This window comes from Bos indicus, chromosome 24 (genome assembly GCF_029378745.1).
Source record: "Bos indicus isolate NIAB-ARS_2022 breed Sahiwal x Tharparkar chromosome 24, NIAB-ARS_B.indTharparkar_mat_pri_1.0, whole genome shotgun sequence".
In the NCBI taxonomy this organism is placed as follows: domain Eukaryota; kingdom Metazoa; phylum Chordata; class Mammalia; order Artiodactyla; family Bovidae; genus Bos; species Bos indicus.
Window position 1 is genome coordinate 44,678,294 of NC_091783.1, and position 15,826 is coordinate 44,694,119.

The window sequence follows — 15,826 nt, forward strand, 5'->3', positions numbered from 1 at the left end:
CTCTCTCTTTTTTTTGTTGTCATGTAGACATAATGCCACTTTATTTAAGGGCCAGGAAGGGAATTAAAACTGTCTCGGGTGGCTATTTTTATCTAAAAGATAGATAGCGATTAAAAAACTTTTGTGTCAGAAACACATTTAGCATTTGTTTTGCATTAATCACAGCATTAGAAGTAATTTCTTACTGAACTCTTTTTGTTTTCCTTTTACAAACCTTCACCTCAGCTTTGCATTTGTTTTAAGAAATAAAGGCAAGACATGTGCATGATTAAAATAATTCACAATGAAAGATGATAAAGAAAGAACAGTCCAGAAGCTCTTCTTCTGCGGGGATGGAGAGCTTGGGCCAGGCAGCCCAGGACTGTGTTCAGCTTTGCAGACTGTTCTTCACATGTGAGAGGGAAGTTGTGCAAGAAGCCAGCCAGGTGCAGTTTCCACAGACCCGAGTATCAGCACTTAGACTTCCTTTCGTCATAGTTGGCTTTGATGGTGACTCAGCCGGCTGTGGCTTTGGTATAAGAAGCATCTAGCTTGTTACTGGACTGGAGGACTCATCTCTCTTTATTCTTGGACCCACAACCATAAAAATTAGTAACAATTCAGTGAAAGACTGTGTCTGTGCGAGTGTCTCCCCCTCTGCTCCCATATAATACAATTTGGGGATGTGCACTTTCTGGTTTGATTTTTTTCAAATCATTTTTTTTTTTCTTTTTCTAATGCCATAGATAAGTAGGATGGGACTTCTGGAACTTAGTTTGAGTTCCCTTTGGGGGTCATTTTTTCCTGCCTGCCATGGCTAATTATCTCTCTGCTTCTCAGTTGCAGATCTGATCTCTTCTGAACAACCTCACGGTGTCTCCTTCCCTGGGGCTCTGAGCCCAGCCGGACCACTTTCTCCTTGGAATTTTGAGTGCCGTCTCTTCTCACCTTTCCCTTTTCCCTGTCTCCCTCCTGAGAACTCTTGGCAACTGGAGGATTGTCATGGAGTCCAGGGAAGTCTTAAGTGGCTCCCGGCAAAGGGGGAGTGAGTCGGAATTCCTGCCAGTCTCCTCAGCCAAGCCCTCGACTACTCCTAGCTGTACAAGAGAACCTTTGCTGTCTGCTCCGGAGACTGGGAAGGGAATCCCAGCAGGTGGAGAACGCATGGAGCCAGAGGAGGAGGATGAACTGGGCTCAGGGCGGGATGTGGATTCCAACTCCAATGCAGACAGTGAGAAATGGGTGGCAGGAGATGGCCTGGAAGAACAGGAGTTTTCTATCAAGGAGGCCAATTTCACAGAGGGGAGTCTGAAGCTGAAGATTCAGACCACAAAACGGGCTAAGAAACCCCCAAAGAATCTGGAGAACTATATATGCCCGCCTGAGATCAAGATCACCATCAAGCAGTCGGACCAGAAGGTGTCCCGTGCTGGGAAAAATAGCAAAGCCACAAAGGAGGAGGACAGAAGCCACTCCAAAAAGAAGGTAGGGATCCCTGTCGACTAGGTGTTTCGGTTTGTTTTTGCCGTTTTATCCTCAACTGTTAAGGGGCTACTTGCTTATTTATAAATTACTCATTTCTCTGATGGAACACTTGTGGCCTACAGAAAATGTCTTCTGTGTCTTGGTATAGTATCCAGTTTAATATTATGGCTTCTACTGACTGAAAACAAAATGAAAAAAACTACAATTATGTTCCTGGAAGTTCTTATTGTGTAGCAGCCAATTGGCTGGGTCAGATCTGGCTAGCTGTGAGAGAATTTTGAGGGTGCTTTTTGGTTTTTTTTTTGGTTTGATATTTACATCGGTTCTCATAGTGAAGAGTAGGAAGTTGAAAATTTTGGTCATTCAGAACAGTCAAGCACCGTTATAACACCCTTTTGGTTTTAGTCATTTCTGTACATCTTTCTAAAATAGACAAATTGCTTACTTGAGTGAGGAAGCCCAGTCTTCATAGTAAATTGAGGCTCTTCTCAGCTGAGAGATCATCTTCCCAGGAGCCAGTGGTGAGCTTCTGAGCTGGCGCTGGAGAAATGGAAGGGACAGGGGACTGCTGAGGCTTTGTCTAACACGTTGTGGACTTCTCAGGCGGTGTTGGATGAACTCAGTGTGTTGTCATTTTCCTCATCAAAGTCGATGTGGGTGTGGAAAACAGATCTCTAGGTGATTAATGATATAGTGTGGTTGAATGGATGGATCTAAGGTTTTGTTTTGTGTCGCAGAGGGTTACAGAGACCTCCTTTCCTGGGAGGGGTGTGACACTCAGCTGTGATAGCAGAGGGCTGCCCTAGTCTAGAAAGTTTTTATCCAAGAATCTCTGGGTCTTGTGAACAGCTCTGAAAGGAGTCTTCTTGTTGACAAGAGTTCTGGAGTTTTAGGTTGTGGATGTTAACTAGAGTTTTTGTAATTCTCTCACATCTTATTTATTAATATTTGGACTCTGGGCATGATGGAAGGTAAAATGGCCCATATGAATGAAGCTTTCTCCTTTATAGTCCAGAAATAGTCTAGTTTTTCTGTTGCCAGTGGTTTTTGAGCTTTGGTGTAGTCATTTTCAATAAACTGCTAAGAATCATGTTGTTTCTTTAGTTGGGCTGTGCCTTTCCTCATGCTACGTGTATTGGCTGATTTGTTGCAGTTAAAAAAAAAAAAATTAGACTAGAAGAGACTTTTCTGGGTGGCCAACACTTTTAATTTGCTCAGACTAACCTGGTTTTCAAACAGAAAGTCCTGCATCCAGGACCCCCTTCAATCCTGAGCAAGCCAGGGCAGTTGATATCTTCTTTAACATTTGGAACACACAAAAAAATCTTTAGAAATTGGTGTGTTTTTACCTAGCATAGAGGTAAGTGCTTTCACCTCTCCTGTCCCCATTTACAACTTTGTGATGCTTTCTGAGTTCTCTGATATAAAATCAAAGATTATCTATATGTACATGGAAACTTTTGAGATTTTTGCAAGCAAATGCAAAGAAATGCAAGCAGGCTCCACTTAGAAAGTTAAATTTTGCTTTGGAGTTGAAGTCTTTTCAGCTTTGAAAATGAATATCTTTGTCGTTGGTCACTGAGATGGCACAAAGAGTATTGTTGGATTTTTGTGGGGGAGAGCAGTCTTGAAAACTGTGGGAACTGTTTTCCCTTCATCACCATCACTGCCAGAATTTGAGCAGCAGCCCACAGTTTAGGGTGTGCAAACCAAAATTCACAATCCTAGAAAGAGTACGTTGTCCTGATCAGTACTACTTCCTTAAGGCCAGAAGACTGTTCCCAAATATAGGCATCTGTCTATTGGAATGCCCCAGAATAAAACTCTGGAATTTGTGACACAGGGATGATTTCAAAGCTGAAATGTGCAGTGGACCTCCACTCTCATATCTGAAATTCTCAGGCTGGTGATTCTCACCCAAAAAGTTGGATGCCCTTTGTGTACGTCATTGGAAAGAGAGATGAAATTGCTTCTTTGAATATGTGACTGACTAAGTGTGCATTTCTAAGCCTGAGCAATTGGAGGTGGAGAGAAAAAGGGGAAGGGCTGAAATTAAATGCATAATGTTGTGTTATGCTGGCTCTGTAATGGGAATATCTATGAAAATTGCTTTGTATTTTATTTCTTTATCCTTTCTACATTGTGTCTAGAGCTGATACTTTTCAGAGATTTACAAATAAAGTTATCAGTGCTGGGTCTTAATCATTTGCTAGATGATAGGAAGTTCTCTGATCTGTATTGGATTAGTATGGTAAGTTTATTACTCTTTTAGTTCCTGTTGTTTTTCCAGCAAGGAGTAAGCAAAAGCTGGAGCTAAGGTGGAGAGGTGGAAACCTTGCCTACCATTTGTACAGAAAAGTTCAGTGGAATGAGCATGCAGAATTTATTTGTATGAATGGGAACTACATGGTCATTAATTTGGAACAGGGAAAAGGAGGATGGCATTTTGTAAGCATTAGGTCAGTGTCTTACTCTCAAATCTAGTCTTCTGGATCTTCTATTGTGAGGCAAGTTGCTCATTGAAGAAGTGTACATAGAGTGATCCCTGGGAGTCAGGTCTTCTGCTGAGCACTTAGAAAACAGCTCTGTGGAGCTGGTCCTTGACTGAGTGGAGATGCCTCCTTGGGTGTCATCTGATCATATATGCTGACTTAGAGCAGGGTTGGTAAACTAGTCTGTGGGCAAAATTCAGCCCCCTGCCTATTTTTGTACAGCTTGCAAGCAAAGAATGGTTGGGAAAAAATAAAAAAGAGAATAATATTTTGTAACATGGGAAAATTATATGAAATTCAAATTTCAATGTCCTTAAATACAGTTTCATTGGAATGGAGCCACATCTATTTATTTATATTTTGGCTACGGCTACTTTTGCACTTCGACAGCAGAGTTGAGTAGTTGTGACAGAGAGTGTATGGCCCTCAGAGCAGAACTATCTGCTATCTGGTTCTTACCAGAAACACTTGTTGACCCTTGACTCAGGGGAAGGGCAGGGAGTTTTAGGATTACAAGGATTTTGTTTTATCTCATTTTGTTTTGAAAGATTTATCCTCCAAACTTGGAGGCTGGGAAAATGAGTGTTAATCATTATGTGCTTTGTGTTGTTGTTTGTTTTTGTTTGTTTTACTTTTGCACACCAATCAGTTTTGTTCAAGTCATTGTTTGGCAGCCTTAGGCAAAGACAGCTTATATTGGATCCCAAATGATTTGCTTTTTCATGGTTTTTTTTTTTTTTTTTTTTGGTAAAAGGAAAGTTCTATAGGATAATTATGGCATTCCTTACATATCACAGCTAGTTCTCTTCTATTTCTGTTTGAACATGTTCTGCTGCTGTGTGTGTGGTATCCTTAAGAGCTTTATTCTGAATTTCAAACCTAGACCCAATCTTCCAAACTGGAGAATTGTTATAGATTTTCAGGTAACATGGTCATGTCAGTAGTAGGATATTAGGAGGGACCCATGAAAATACCATTTCACTGGCTCAAGGATGCATGGACTTGTCTAACCAGTGGACAAGTCACCTCCCTTCCAAGTAAACTTGGGATGACACTTGAAATGCTGTCTGGTAGAGGATTTATGATGAATTGATTTATGTGATGTGTAAGAGCAGCATTTGGTAAGAAGTGGTGACTGAGAAGAGAACTCAGAATTTCAGGGCCTCAGAATTGTCCTTTGGGCAGGTCCTGGGTTGCAGATGGATCCTATAAACGCACCTTGCTGTTTATCACAGCACCCATGTTGTTACATCTTAGACTGACTCAGGTAAGTGGAATTATAATGTAAGCTTCCTCTATTTCCCCTCCAGGTTGCTCAATAAAAACAATAGAGAATATGAGAATGAATCTCTAGAAGCAAGTTCAGGTATAACATGTGAACTTAAAATGTTCTAGCAGTGACAGGTTTTTAAGAGGCTCTTAGCTGGACAGAGCTTAGCAGCTCTCCTTTTTCTGAGGACTTTCTGTGGGAGTCAGGATACTCACCAGATTCAATGTCACGAGAAGGAGAGGGGGTTCTGAGACAAGGACTATACAGTGACCCAAGGTTGGAAGTGTGGCATGGCTACAGCACCAACAGGCTTTGTGATTCTGGATTTGGAGTATAACCTTGCTGAAGGCCCAGTTTCCTCATCTGCCAAATAGAGATGATAGTTTCCACATGATAAAACCCAATGGAAGATTTTTTTAAAAGATGGGAAATGTACATTGTACATGTCATAGTTACAGTTCCAATTTTTTGAGCCACATGACAGACCTTCAGCTAACTCTTTTATCTGTATTTGCTTTCTCTATTAGTCCTTATAACAGTCCTGTTGGATGAGAGATATTTATTTACAGATGAGGAAATTGAGGCTCAGTGGCTTCACATAAGCAGGAGCAGGGTTGGCCTTTGAAGTCAGTTCTCCTAGGCTGTTTGGCCAATGCTGGAGTCCAGGCCCCAAGTGCCCACACTGGAAAGGGCTTCTGGAAGGTGAGGATCCAGCTTGAGGGCATTTCTCTCCTACTTTCCCACATGGTAAGGGTGGCAAGATCACGAGCTGGTACACTGTCTTTAATTCCAAGTGTTTTTTAATTCCAAGTGTTTCAAAATGTCATGAGTTAAAGTCTTATTTTTTTCCTTTATTCTGCTTATGGATTATTATTTGCTTTTGACCAAAATGCAACTTCTATTTTGTTTTTTTGGACTTAATGTTCACCTTTACCCAGCTTCATCAGGAGAACTGACTTTCTCTAGCAATCTCATATTCCTCAGAGTCTGACATGGTCCTAGGAAGATGTTCAGGATTCCTTCTCAGTAACCCCACATAGAACATCATCATATATGTGTGGAAAGAGCCTGTATTTTCTTCTAAGTACTCATAACCCTCTCTTAGGAAGTCTAATAGGTTATAAATTCATTTATTCATCCTTCAAATAGCACCCTCCTTGTGTCAAACCCACAAAGTATGAAGAGGAAAAAGAGTTTTTTAGGTGATGTAGATGGGAAGGGAGTCTGGCATCAGATTGCAGAGAGTGATGAATATCAAATAAGTAAATGAGTTTGCATTTAATTCTGTAAATAATGGGAGTGCTCTGCAGACTTTGAAGTGCAGAAAGGAAGGGTTGCAGGTCCAGGGAACGTAAAGAGGGCGATCTAGGACAGAGAGGCATGAAAGTGATCCACTTGTGAGTTGGGAGGGCTGCACCACAGCTCTCCATTTTCCCTGTAGGCTTGTGAGAAGCACATTTCTCACTTGACTTGCTATGGTTGTAGCAGTTTAGAGGGTGTGTTGGGCAGGGATGGAAGGTGGCTCAGACTGCTGGACCTCTGGTACTGCACCACTTCCTCCTGCACTCTGATGGTGGTCCTGAGCACCCACGAGAGCCTTCCACCCCCCTTAGGGTTCAGGTGTCCTTCTCTCACTATCATTTGCCCAGCACCTTCTCTGGTCACTTAGAGGTGCATTGCTTGACTGAAGGCTTGCCGTCCCTATTTCAGTGCTTGTGAATGTGAGGCTTTGAACTCCAGGGTGTATGGGCTTCTTCCCCTACAACACTCTCAACCTGACTGGGAGAGTAGGTTTGGCCAGCATTTCTTCATAAGAAGCTGAATTTGCCTTGTTTAATTTTATATTTTCTATCGATTTTTTATTTTAAGCAGCATGTTCCTCTTTATTCATCAGAGTACCTGAAAATTTTGTTTGCCGATACGTTTCTCTGTAGTTATTTTATAGCTAAAAACCTTTTCCACAAAGTAATTGTATCAAGCAGCAGGTAATATTTAACATCTGGAGTTGGTGTTTGGGAAAGGACACTGGGCTTGGGGACAGGAGCCCTGGGCACCATCTCTGCCTCTGTTAATAACAGCTTCAATAAGAATGCTTTACTTTCCTGAATTTCAGTTTTTTGCATGTTAAAAAAAAAACAAAAACAAAAACAGCTATTGACCTCTGAAACTTTATTTCTCTTCTAAAAACTGGAAACTTTAAGAGTCATTCTGTTAGATGAGGCAAGTTTTCCTCTTTAAGAAAACTAGTTACTATAAACAAAATTGTTGACCTCTCTTTGGGACCCACTGTTCTGTCATCGGATCGTTTCCTTTTTGCCCCAGTGTCAAAAGGCCTACAATCATGGGAGCAGACGTCAGAATTGAGCTTACAAAGTGGGGAGGTTTATCGAGCTTGCATTCTGTGAGGATATTCTGGGAGCGTTTGCTTCCCCTCTTTCTTCCTTGTGTGCTTCCTACTTTTCTCCTGTGTGAGGGATTCCCGGGGAGTCCACAGCACCTTGCTGGCTCTTTCCCGCTGTTGTTAGTTTCACTTTGGAGTTCAACAAGGAACCTTCTTCGGTGAACTCCATACCTTTGAAGATAAACCTGTTAGAGTAAAAGGAGGAAAACTGTGTTCTGTTCTGGATGGAGAGTCATTAGTTCCTTGAACTGTTCAGATAAGAAATAAGAGATCTGTTAGAAAGATTGCCGGCCCTGATTCCAGACCAGGTTCTCTGCAGAGAACCTGCACTAGGAGCTGGTCCCCTGTGACATTAAGCAAGTCTCTCGACCCCTCGAAGCTGTTACCTAACTGTGTGAAAACCAGCGGTCATAGGAACACTTCCTTGCTGGTGTCTTGTGGGGATGAAAGTGCCTGCTATGTTTAGCACAGCACCTCACTCAGTATGCACCACTTTAATTCCTGTTGTGCGTGTCTCTCTTCCAGCTCACCCACAGGACCCTCTCAGCACCCTCTCAGCATGGCTAGCCACACAGTGCCCTGCAGTTGTGCTGGGTGCTCAGAGGCGTGGGCTGTCTCAGAAGCCATATGTTTCTTTAGGCTGATCCTGTTTTTGTACTGCTGATGGCTATGTTGAATTGTGATACGTGGGTTGCAGTACCAGTGTCTTATTTCTGATGCTTGCACAAGCACCTACTAATCAAACATGCCTCTAATGCTATTTTTTTTGGTAGTAAGAATTGGTATGGGGATTTATTTAAAGTCAATTTAAAGGTCTTTTATCTTTGATAAAAATCTTTTATCTTTGTGGTCACTTATCTGCCAAACCAGGATTGCTGCTGAGCTCAAAGCATGACTCAAAATGAAACTTTCAAAGTAGTGTCATAAGGACGACCAGATGGGGTTCAGCTGGTGTTTCCTTGCATCCCTGCCACACTCCCAGTGTTTGTGCAGTCACCCCCTCTTCTCAATCATCATTTCTACGCATACAAAAAGTCCTCTCGTATCTGCATTTCCAGTTGACCTTCAGTTACATTACCTCTTTTCTTTTTAATAAAAGGCAAAATAAATAATTCCTTTTTGCCCTTCTCTGCCCTATCCTTTGATTCTTCTGATTCCTGCAACTTTAAGTGAAAAACATCCCACCTTCAAAACGCTGGAATGCAGGACATCCCAGGATGTCCCCTCCTGCCTTCCTTGTTCCTGAGACATGAGTCACTTTGGTTGGAAAGTCACTGCTTAAGGACTGCCTAGGCAGACAGCATGGGGATATGGCAGGGAAGTTCTCGAAGCCTGGGCTGCAGGCATTAGTTCAGGCTCCTGACTGCCTTACATACAGAAATCAAAGCCAGGAGGCAATGAAGAGGTATTTTTTATCCATAGTAAGCTAAAAATTCATATTATAATTTGCACATACCAGACTACTTTGTGGAAATAGTTTCAACTTGTTTGGTTCTCAGGATGATGACTTGGAAGGTAGCATTAAGGCTCTGCCCTCTGCCACCCCCACAAGAGGAACCAGTGGCCAAAGGGAGAGGCGGCCAGTGGGGAGGGCAGAAGCTCAGTGGAGCCAAAGGTTCCCAAGAGGTGTGCCGATTTACACAGCATGCAAACACCCGCATGGACTAGCAGCTGTACCCAGTGCCTGGAGGATTCTGAATTCTGTGCTGTCTGGTGAAGTCGAGAGCCCTTGGTGCAAGCTGAGGCTGCTGTCGGAGCGTGCTGGAGCATGGACAGCCAGTCAGAGTCCTGCACTAAGGGCAGGTTTCAATGACATAACCTCTAGGGTTCCTTCCTAGCTTCCACAGTGTCCCGCTGAATCTTGCCCTAAGAAGGCCAGGGGCCTCCGTCTGTACCAGCAGTGTATCTTTGTCTCTAAAGTCCTAGGTTTGTTTTTTTCCTGCCTGCCCCTCCATCCCCCGGCTCACTTCTTTTGCCTTCCCACCAGCCTCTGACCTCACCAGAGGAAACAATGGAGGCCTTTATCGACTCTAAAAAGTCCAAGTAGTTCCCACCTTGGTACCTGGCCCATGAAGTCATTTGATAATCATCATTAGTATCAAATGCAGGTTGCTTCAGTGGTTTTTCTTAGACCTTGTTTATTGTGTTTTTCCCACATTGTCTTCTTCGGCTTTCACAAGCTTCAGCCAGTTTCACAGTGGGGAGGATCAGCGGAAGTGGAGAAGAGAGGGTACGAAGGGATATGAACAGATCGCCGTTCTGTCCCTCATGGTGGGCCACCATGCCTTCCAATAAGAAGTAATCATTTGCAGGTGTGAATGTGCCCAGGAACGTGGGCAGCCTTTCATGCCAAGCCAGTTATTCATTTGTTCAGTGCTATGAATGAAAACACGGCACTGAACAATTAGGGGATTTCAGTATTGTTCACTACAGACTGTATCCCTGGAGAACTGTCTTAAAGGAGCTGCTTCTTATGGTGGGTCATGAGTATAGCTAATGGGGATCTATTTGTAGCCTACAATGGGAATCTGTGATTTCTCCATCTTTGCCCTTTCAGGTGAGCCAGAGATGGACATGGATTTATTTGGGTGTGTGGTTCTTTCTTGCACCATCAGGTTCCTGAACTTACCAATCTTCCATTGGATTCCTCCCATTGACTAAGTGGCAGGTCAGCATCATGCTCGATGTGGGTGCTGTTGGTCATGAAAGCAGCCATGATTAGGAGATCCAGGAAGGGGCTGAGAACCAGGAGTTAATATGACACAGGCTAGAACCTGGCACCAGATCAGGAGACAGGTGAAGGCCAACCACAGAAGGTATGGGTCAAAAGGAAAGAATGGGTCCACAGCTGGGTCACACTTCCAGCATCCTGGACTTCACTGAGTCAGAAGAGCCTCTGAATATTTCCATTTCAACTTCCTTTGTAAACAAACAGAAGACACCTTCCAAAATCCCTCGTGGACAGTTATTTGGCTGCTTCTCAATGGCCCTCAGGGAGGAGACTTGCTGCAACATCTTGAGGCAGCTCTGGTTTTGGTAAGACTCTTTCTTACATTGCACCAAAATTATTCTTTTAAAACATGACTATTGCCAGTTCCTGAAACTGTTTCTGGGATCCCATTGTTTTTGGATGCCAAGGCACCTTGGTTCCTGTGCCAGGGATGCTAGTTTGTCTGTGTGCTTCCTAAAAGGCTTCAGTGGAGAGGGCTCCCAGAGCAGAGGAAAATACCAGCAGGTGGTCTGGCTGCAGGGGATTGTGCCCTCCTTTACTGTTAAGTGTAGTATCTCTATTAGCAGGTCCCTGGGCTCTTTCAGCTTTCTGGCAGCTTCATCATTGTTGGTATATACTGAACTCAAGGTCAAGGAGACTCCAACTTAGAATTGCCTTCTGCTATATTTGAGGGTCTAAACCATTACATCCTACGTGTGCTGTGCTTAGTTTCTCAGTCGTGTCTTACTCTTTGTGACTGCATAGACTGTAGCCAGGCTCCTCTGTCCATGGGGATTCTCTAGGCAAGAATACTGGAGTGGGTTGCCATGCCCTCCTCCAGGGGGATCTTCTCAACCCAGGGGTCAAACCCAGGTCTCTGGCATTGCAGGCAGATTCTTTACTATCTGAATCACTAGGGAAGCCCATGAATATTGGAATGGGGATCTCCCTAATCCAGGAATTGAACCTGGGTCTCCTGCATTGCAGGAGGATTCTTTACCAGCTGAGCTGCCAGGGAAGCCCATACATCCTACATACAGTGGTCCAAAATGTAGGTGTTTGTATTATCCTTATTATCATTTCTTTGGGCATAGTTCTAGATAGGCATCTAGGTCAAATATTAGTCAGATGGTCTGGTTAGGGTCTGCGGACTACACAGAAATAGGGCCACTTTGAAATGTAGATGCCCTCTCACAAAAGAGTTCCTCTTTTGTGGTTGCCCTTCTGGGGCATCTCTACATGGCTCTCCACCATCTGTGAACCTGGTTTCTCAATTACATAGTGGCCTTTTTGGATCTAGTGAAAAAGATTTTAAAAATGCGTTATCAAAGGTATTTTCTTCTTAGTTATAGTGTAAGCTCTCTGAGGACAGAAGTTGCATCTTTTGTTTCCTGGCCTGGGTATTAAAGAAGTTTTTGTTAGCTCTGTGCCAGTGAAGGTAGTTCTATGGGGGGAAAAAAACTCTCTCTCTGTTTTCTTTTTTTTTTTTTTTATCAAAATAGGTTCTGCCTAGTCAGCCCTGTGTATTTTGCATTGGTTTTTAAGAAACATCTAAAACCTTTCATCATGCTGTCTTTTCTGTGCTCTCATCCAGATATACTGTAGCAGAGCTGAAGCTTCTAAATTCTGCATGAATCTACAGAGTTGTATGGTGTGTTCAGCATAAATGCTGCATAGGGTTTAGAAAGTTCTTATTTGGAGGAATTGATCTCAGAGTATTTAGGGAAAAACCTGGGACAGTACAAGACTGTCAGAATGAGCGCTTCAGATAGTGCACAGTATGGGAATTTGGTGGCAGCGGTCTCATTTGCCCAGCACCTTCATGAAAGATTGGCATCACCCAACTGTCACCTCTTTCTGGATTGTTCTTGGGATAAACCATCCCAAGTGAAGTAGCTGTTAGTCCTCCCTGTTTTAAAGACTGAGGGAGGGATTTTGAGGGTTTTCAATCAGGGTTTCCCAGGATTACAACCAGGGTAGAGGGAGTGGGGAGACTCAAATCTACATCAGACCCTCGGATTCCTGGTTTCTGGCAGTAGGAAGCCATCACTGAACGGTGCACTTTAGCTGGTCCTGCTGTTACCTCCTCAAGGAGAGAATAATTGAGTTCTATGCAGACCACCTAATCGCTCCTCCTGCATGTCCTTGATCTAGGCTGTGGGTGAACCTGGGTGTTGTAGCTTTATCTGGGAGACACATAGCTCCTTTCTTGGACCCATAGCCACCTCCCTGATGGAGAATATTCAGCAGGACATGGCCACAGTGAGACCTGGGAAGAAGTGATGGCTGGCAGTGCATGCAGCATGGGGTGATGGATAATAGGCTCACTGAGACTTAATCTAGAGCTGTTTACAAAAATATTCTCAAATATCCTGGTTTGGGCTGAAAATGTGGGATTTGGCAAAGGTCCCTTCCAAAACAAGATTCCATTGAGTCTTGTCTGGCCTGAGACTTGAGGGAAGGGTGGCCACCCTGTGCTGGGGGTTCTGGTTTTGATTTCTTCTTCTGCCTTTAGCAAGTGAATCTCTCTTTTCTCATATTTAACAGGACATTAATGCTGTGTCTGTTTCTTACACATTACTTTGAAGATAATCTGAGTGAATCGTTGTAAAAGGGTTCTGAAATGTTAAAAATGCAATGGAAATATAAGACTTTTCTGTAGAACGGCCCTATAGTAGATTATTAACAAACTGTGGTCTCTAATTAAACTTTTCCAGGCTTCCTCCCATATCCCCCCATCCCTAGCCTCTCTACCCCAGCATTGGATAAAGGCCCCAGACGTGCCTGTGATAAACAGCAGCTGCAGGTTGGGCACGATTAGTGGCCTAGTCCAGGTCACCACCACATGGACTAATTGCCCTTTGTGAAATTCTGGAGCAAGAGGTCAGCCCTCTTTCCCCATCTTTGTCACTTCTCAGTCATCTGTATCCCGGTGGCAGTTGTGTTATCCCAGCACCCTTCCCCTCCCCCTACTTCCCCACCCCATCCCCCTCTCATGGAGCCCAGGAAAAAACCATCTGCTGAGTTGGCTTTCAGAAGATTTTTTTTTTTAAATACCAATTTCCCTTTGTTCCGAGGCAACCTCCAATCAGAGCTGGGGTCTGCTGGGTTTGGTGAGAGGCTGGTATTGTGTTTCATGCTCCCGGAGGAAAGGTTGTCCACTTGCTTTTCTTTTTGATTCGATTCCCTGCCATTCTGCAGGAGAGGCAGAGGTTGCAGCTGCTGCTGTCAGCTGTAAATGGGGGACCCCCTTGTTTAAGAACATGCATGTTAATCCTTTTGCTGGGGGTGGAAAAAACAAAAAACAAAACAGAAAAAAAAATTAAAACCATCACTAGCAAAAGTATTTCTTCCTGTTCCCACCTCATTTTGTAGGTCACACAAGATCTTACTGGTTGCTTAAGCTTAGGGCTTGTTGTCCTTGGATGTTCGCTTGAAGGTCTTTTGATGTCCAGCTTCTTATGTTTCCTGATTTCCTGCTGAAGAGTATGAACTGTGCATCAGAGGCAGAAGAGAGTCATTCTTTGATGGAAAACTTGAATCACAGGAAAAGCCATTGGCCATGAAAGCTACCATTTTGTTGTTGAGCTGGGAACCTTGCCAAGCACTTGACACACACTATCTACTGACTCCTTCCCACCATGGCAGTGGAGGTGGTTTTATCCCCATTTTGCAGTTGTGTGCAGTGAGGTACAGAAACCCCCAGGGCCTGGCCTCGGTCTTAGGATCGGGAAGCTGGGATTCCAGCATGTCCACCCTCTAAACCCTGAGGCAGCTCCTCACTTGGGCATCAGCGGGACTGAGCCTAAGGTGGGGGCCTGAGATCCTTGCTTTCTAACCCTGCCCCTCGAAGACCCACAGGCAAGGGGCCTTCTCAATGCTTCCGTTTCTCTGTAAACTGGAACCAGATTAGCTAGATTCCAGGGAACTCAGAGGGACTGTTTGTTCACACCTCCTGAAAGTTTTATAAGCTCTTCTATTCCTGAACCTTGTGTATTGCTTGTCTTTTTCTGGCACCCTCTACAAGATGAGTGAAAATCCTCTTGGCGGGTTTCAGAGATGTTCTGAGATAACTTCTCAAGTGGTCCTGCAACTCTGTGCACAGAGCGCCCTGCCGGCCTCTGGCCTTGCACCCCCGGCCCTCACTTGCCACATACGCTCCCAACCTTCACTCATGGGTGTTGCTGGGTGAGAGCCCTTTCCAAACTAAAGGATGTGTTTTGCTCCTTTATGGTAATGAGATGATGGATCGGGGAATGAACACAGGATGAATTCTGTAAATTGGTGAAACCCCATAAAGTTGTTTTTAAACATACCATCTCCTTCCTCCTTTCACTGTTAGGCTGGAATTATGACCCAGAGCACAGAGGGGCTGGAGGATCTGCCTAGAATGAAATATAAAATTAAACAGACACAACAGAGAGAGAGAGGGGCCGGGGCTTCTCTTTTGCTTCCTCCTGAGGAGATAGAATTTTCCAAGATAACCTATAATGCGTGTGTGTCTATATTTATTTTAGTATCTTAAAATACATTGTAGGCTCCTGTTAATGTGAATTATAAGAAATATAGTGACTTGACTTAGCAATCAAGTCAGCTTTGCACTTGAAAATATCAATGAAGTCCTTGTTCAAAACCTTACTATATGAACTGAAGTAATTTTTACTAAATGATCTCTCTTTCACTTTCTAATACAATCCATGAATAAAAACAAATCTTGCCTGAATCAGTTCAGAGAGAGAGCCAGAGAAGACATGTAGACACACTGGATTAGGTGAGAGAGGTTCTAAGTGATGGTGTCCATAAGCTGGGTGACATGGATGCATGGGCAGTGGGCCTGGGGCCAGGAAGAGTGGTCCCTGTACTCAGCTCTGCCAGCTGACTCAGGCTGTACTTTGAGTTAGCCTGGGTCCCTTTCTAGCTCTGTTTCACCTGAGGCTTCGGTTCTCAGAGGTCTGAAAGCAGGAGGAATAGGAGGAAATAGTGAAAGGAGAATGTTGACTTCAGAACAGTAAGCTCTGCTAGACTTGAGAAAGGGACCCCAACAAAGAGTCACAGAGCTGAGCTGAGCAGCCCTCAGTGCCCCTGCTGATACTAAAACTGTCCACTCACGGGGCTTCCTTTCTTCTGCATCACTGAGTCACTCATTCACTCATTTAATAAAAGGTATTTTCTTCATTTCCTATGCATTGCATTTGTCCTTGAGATTTTGAGTATAGAAAGAAGAAGAGAGAAAAGCAAGGCTGGCCAGAGGCGTGAAAAAAATCACATCATGCCTTTTAGCAGAAGGAGCGGAACCCAGAAAAGGTAATGGAGAAGATGGAAGTAGAAATCTGCGGTGTACTGGGGCAGATCAGGTACAAGAGTGGAGGCCACGTGAGAACTGGTGTCTGGAAACGGAGGGAGAGAAGAACAGCGGCTGAAAGAAACAGTGCGGGGGGGCGGGGGGTGGTGGCAGGGGAATTGTTTATGCTTATGGGCTGGGAGAAGGG

General features: G+C 43.9%; 1 protein-coding gene across 5 annotated transcripts in view; it reads left to right on the top strand.

Annotated features, from left to right (window-relative positions):
* Positions 1 to 15,826, top strand: part of SETBP1 (SET binding protein 1) — a 409,906-nt gene that overhangs the window by 21,517 nt on the left and 372,563 nt on the right. For all 5 annotated transcript variants that reach the window (XM_070778561.1, XM_070778557.1, XM_070778560.1 and 2 more), the window contains exon 2: positions 820 to 1,464. In XM_070778561.1, the coding sequence (XP_070634662.1) occupies positions 982 to 1,464 (483 nt within the window). In that variant the 5' untranslated portion in view covers positions 820 to 981. The remainder of the gene's footprint in view (positions 1 to 819; positions 1,465 to 15,826) is intronic.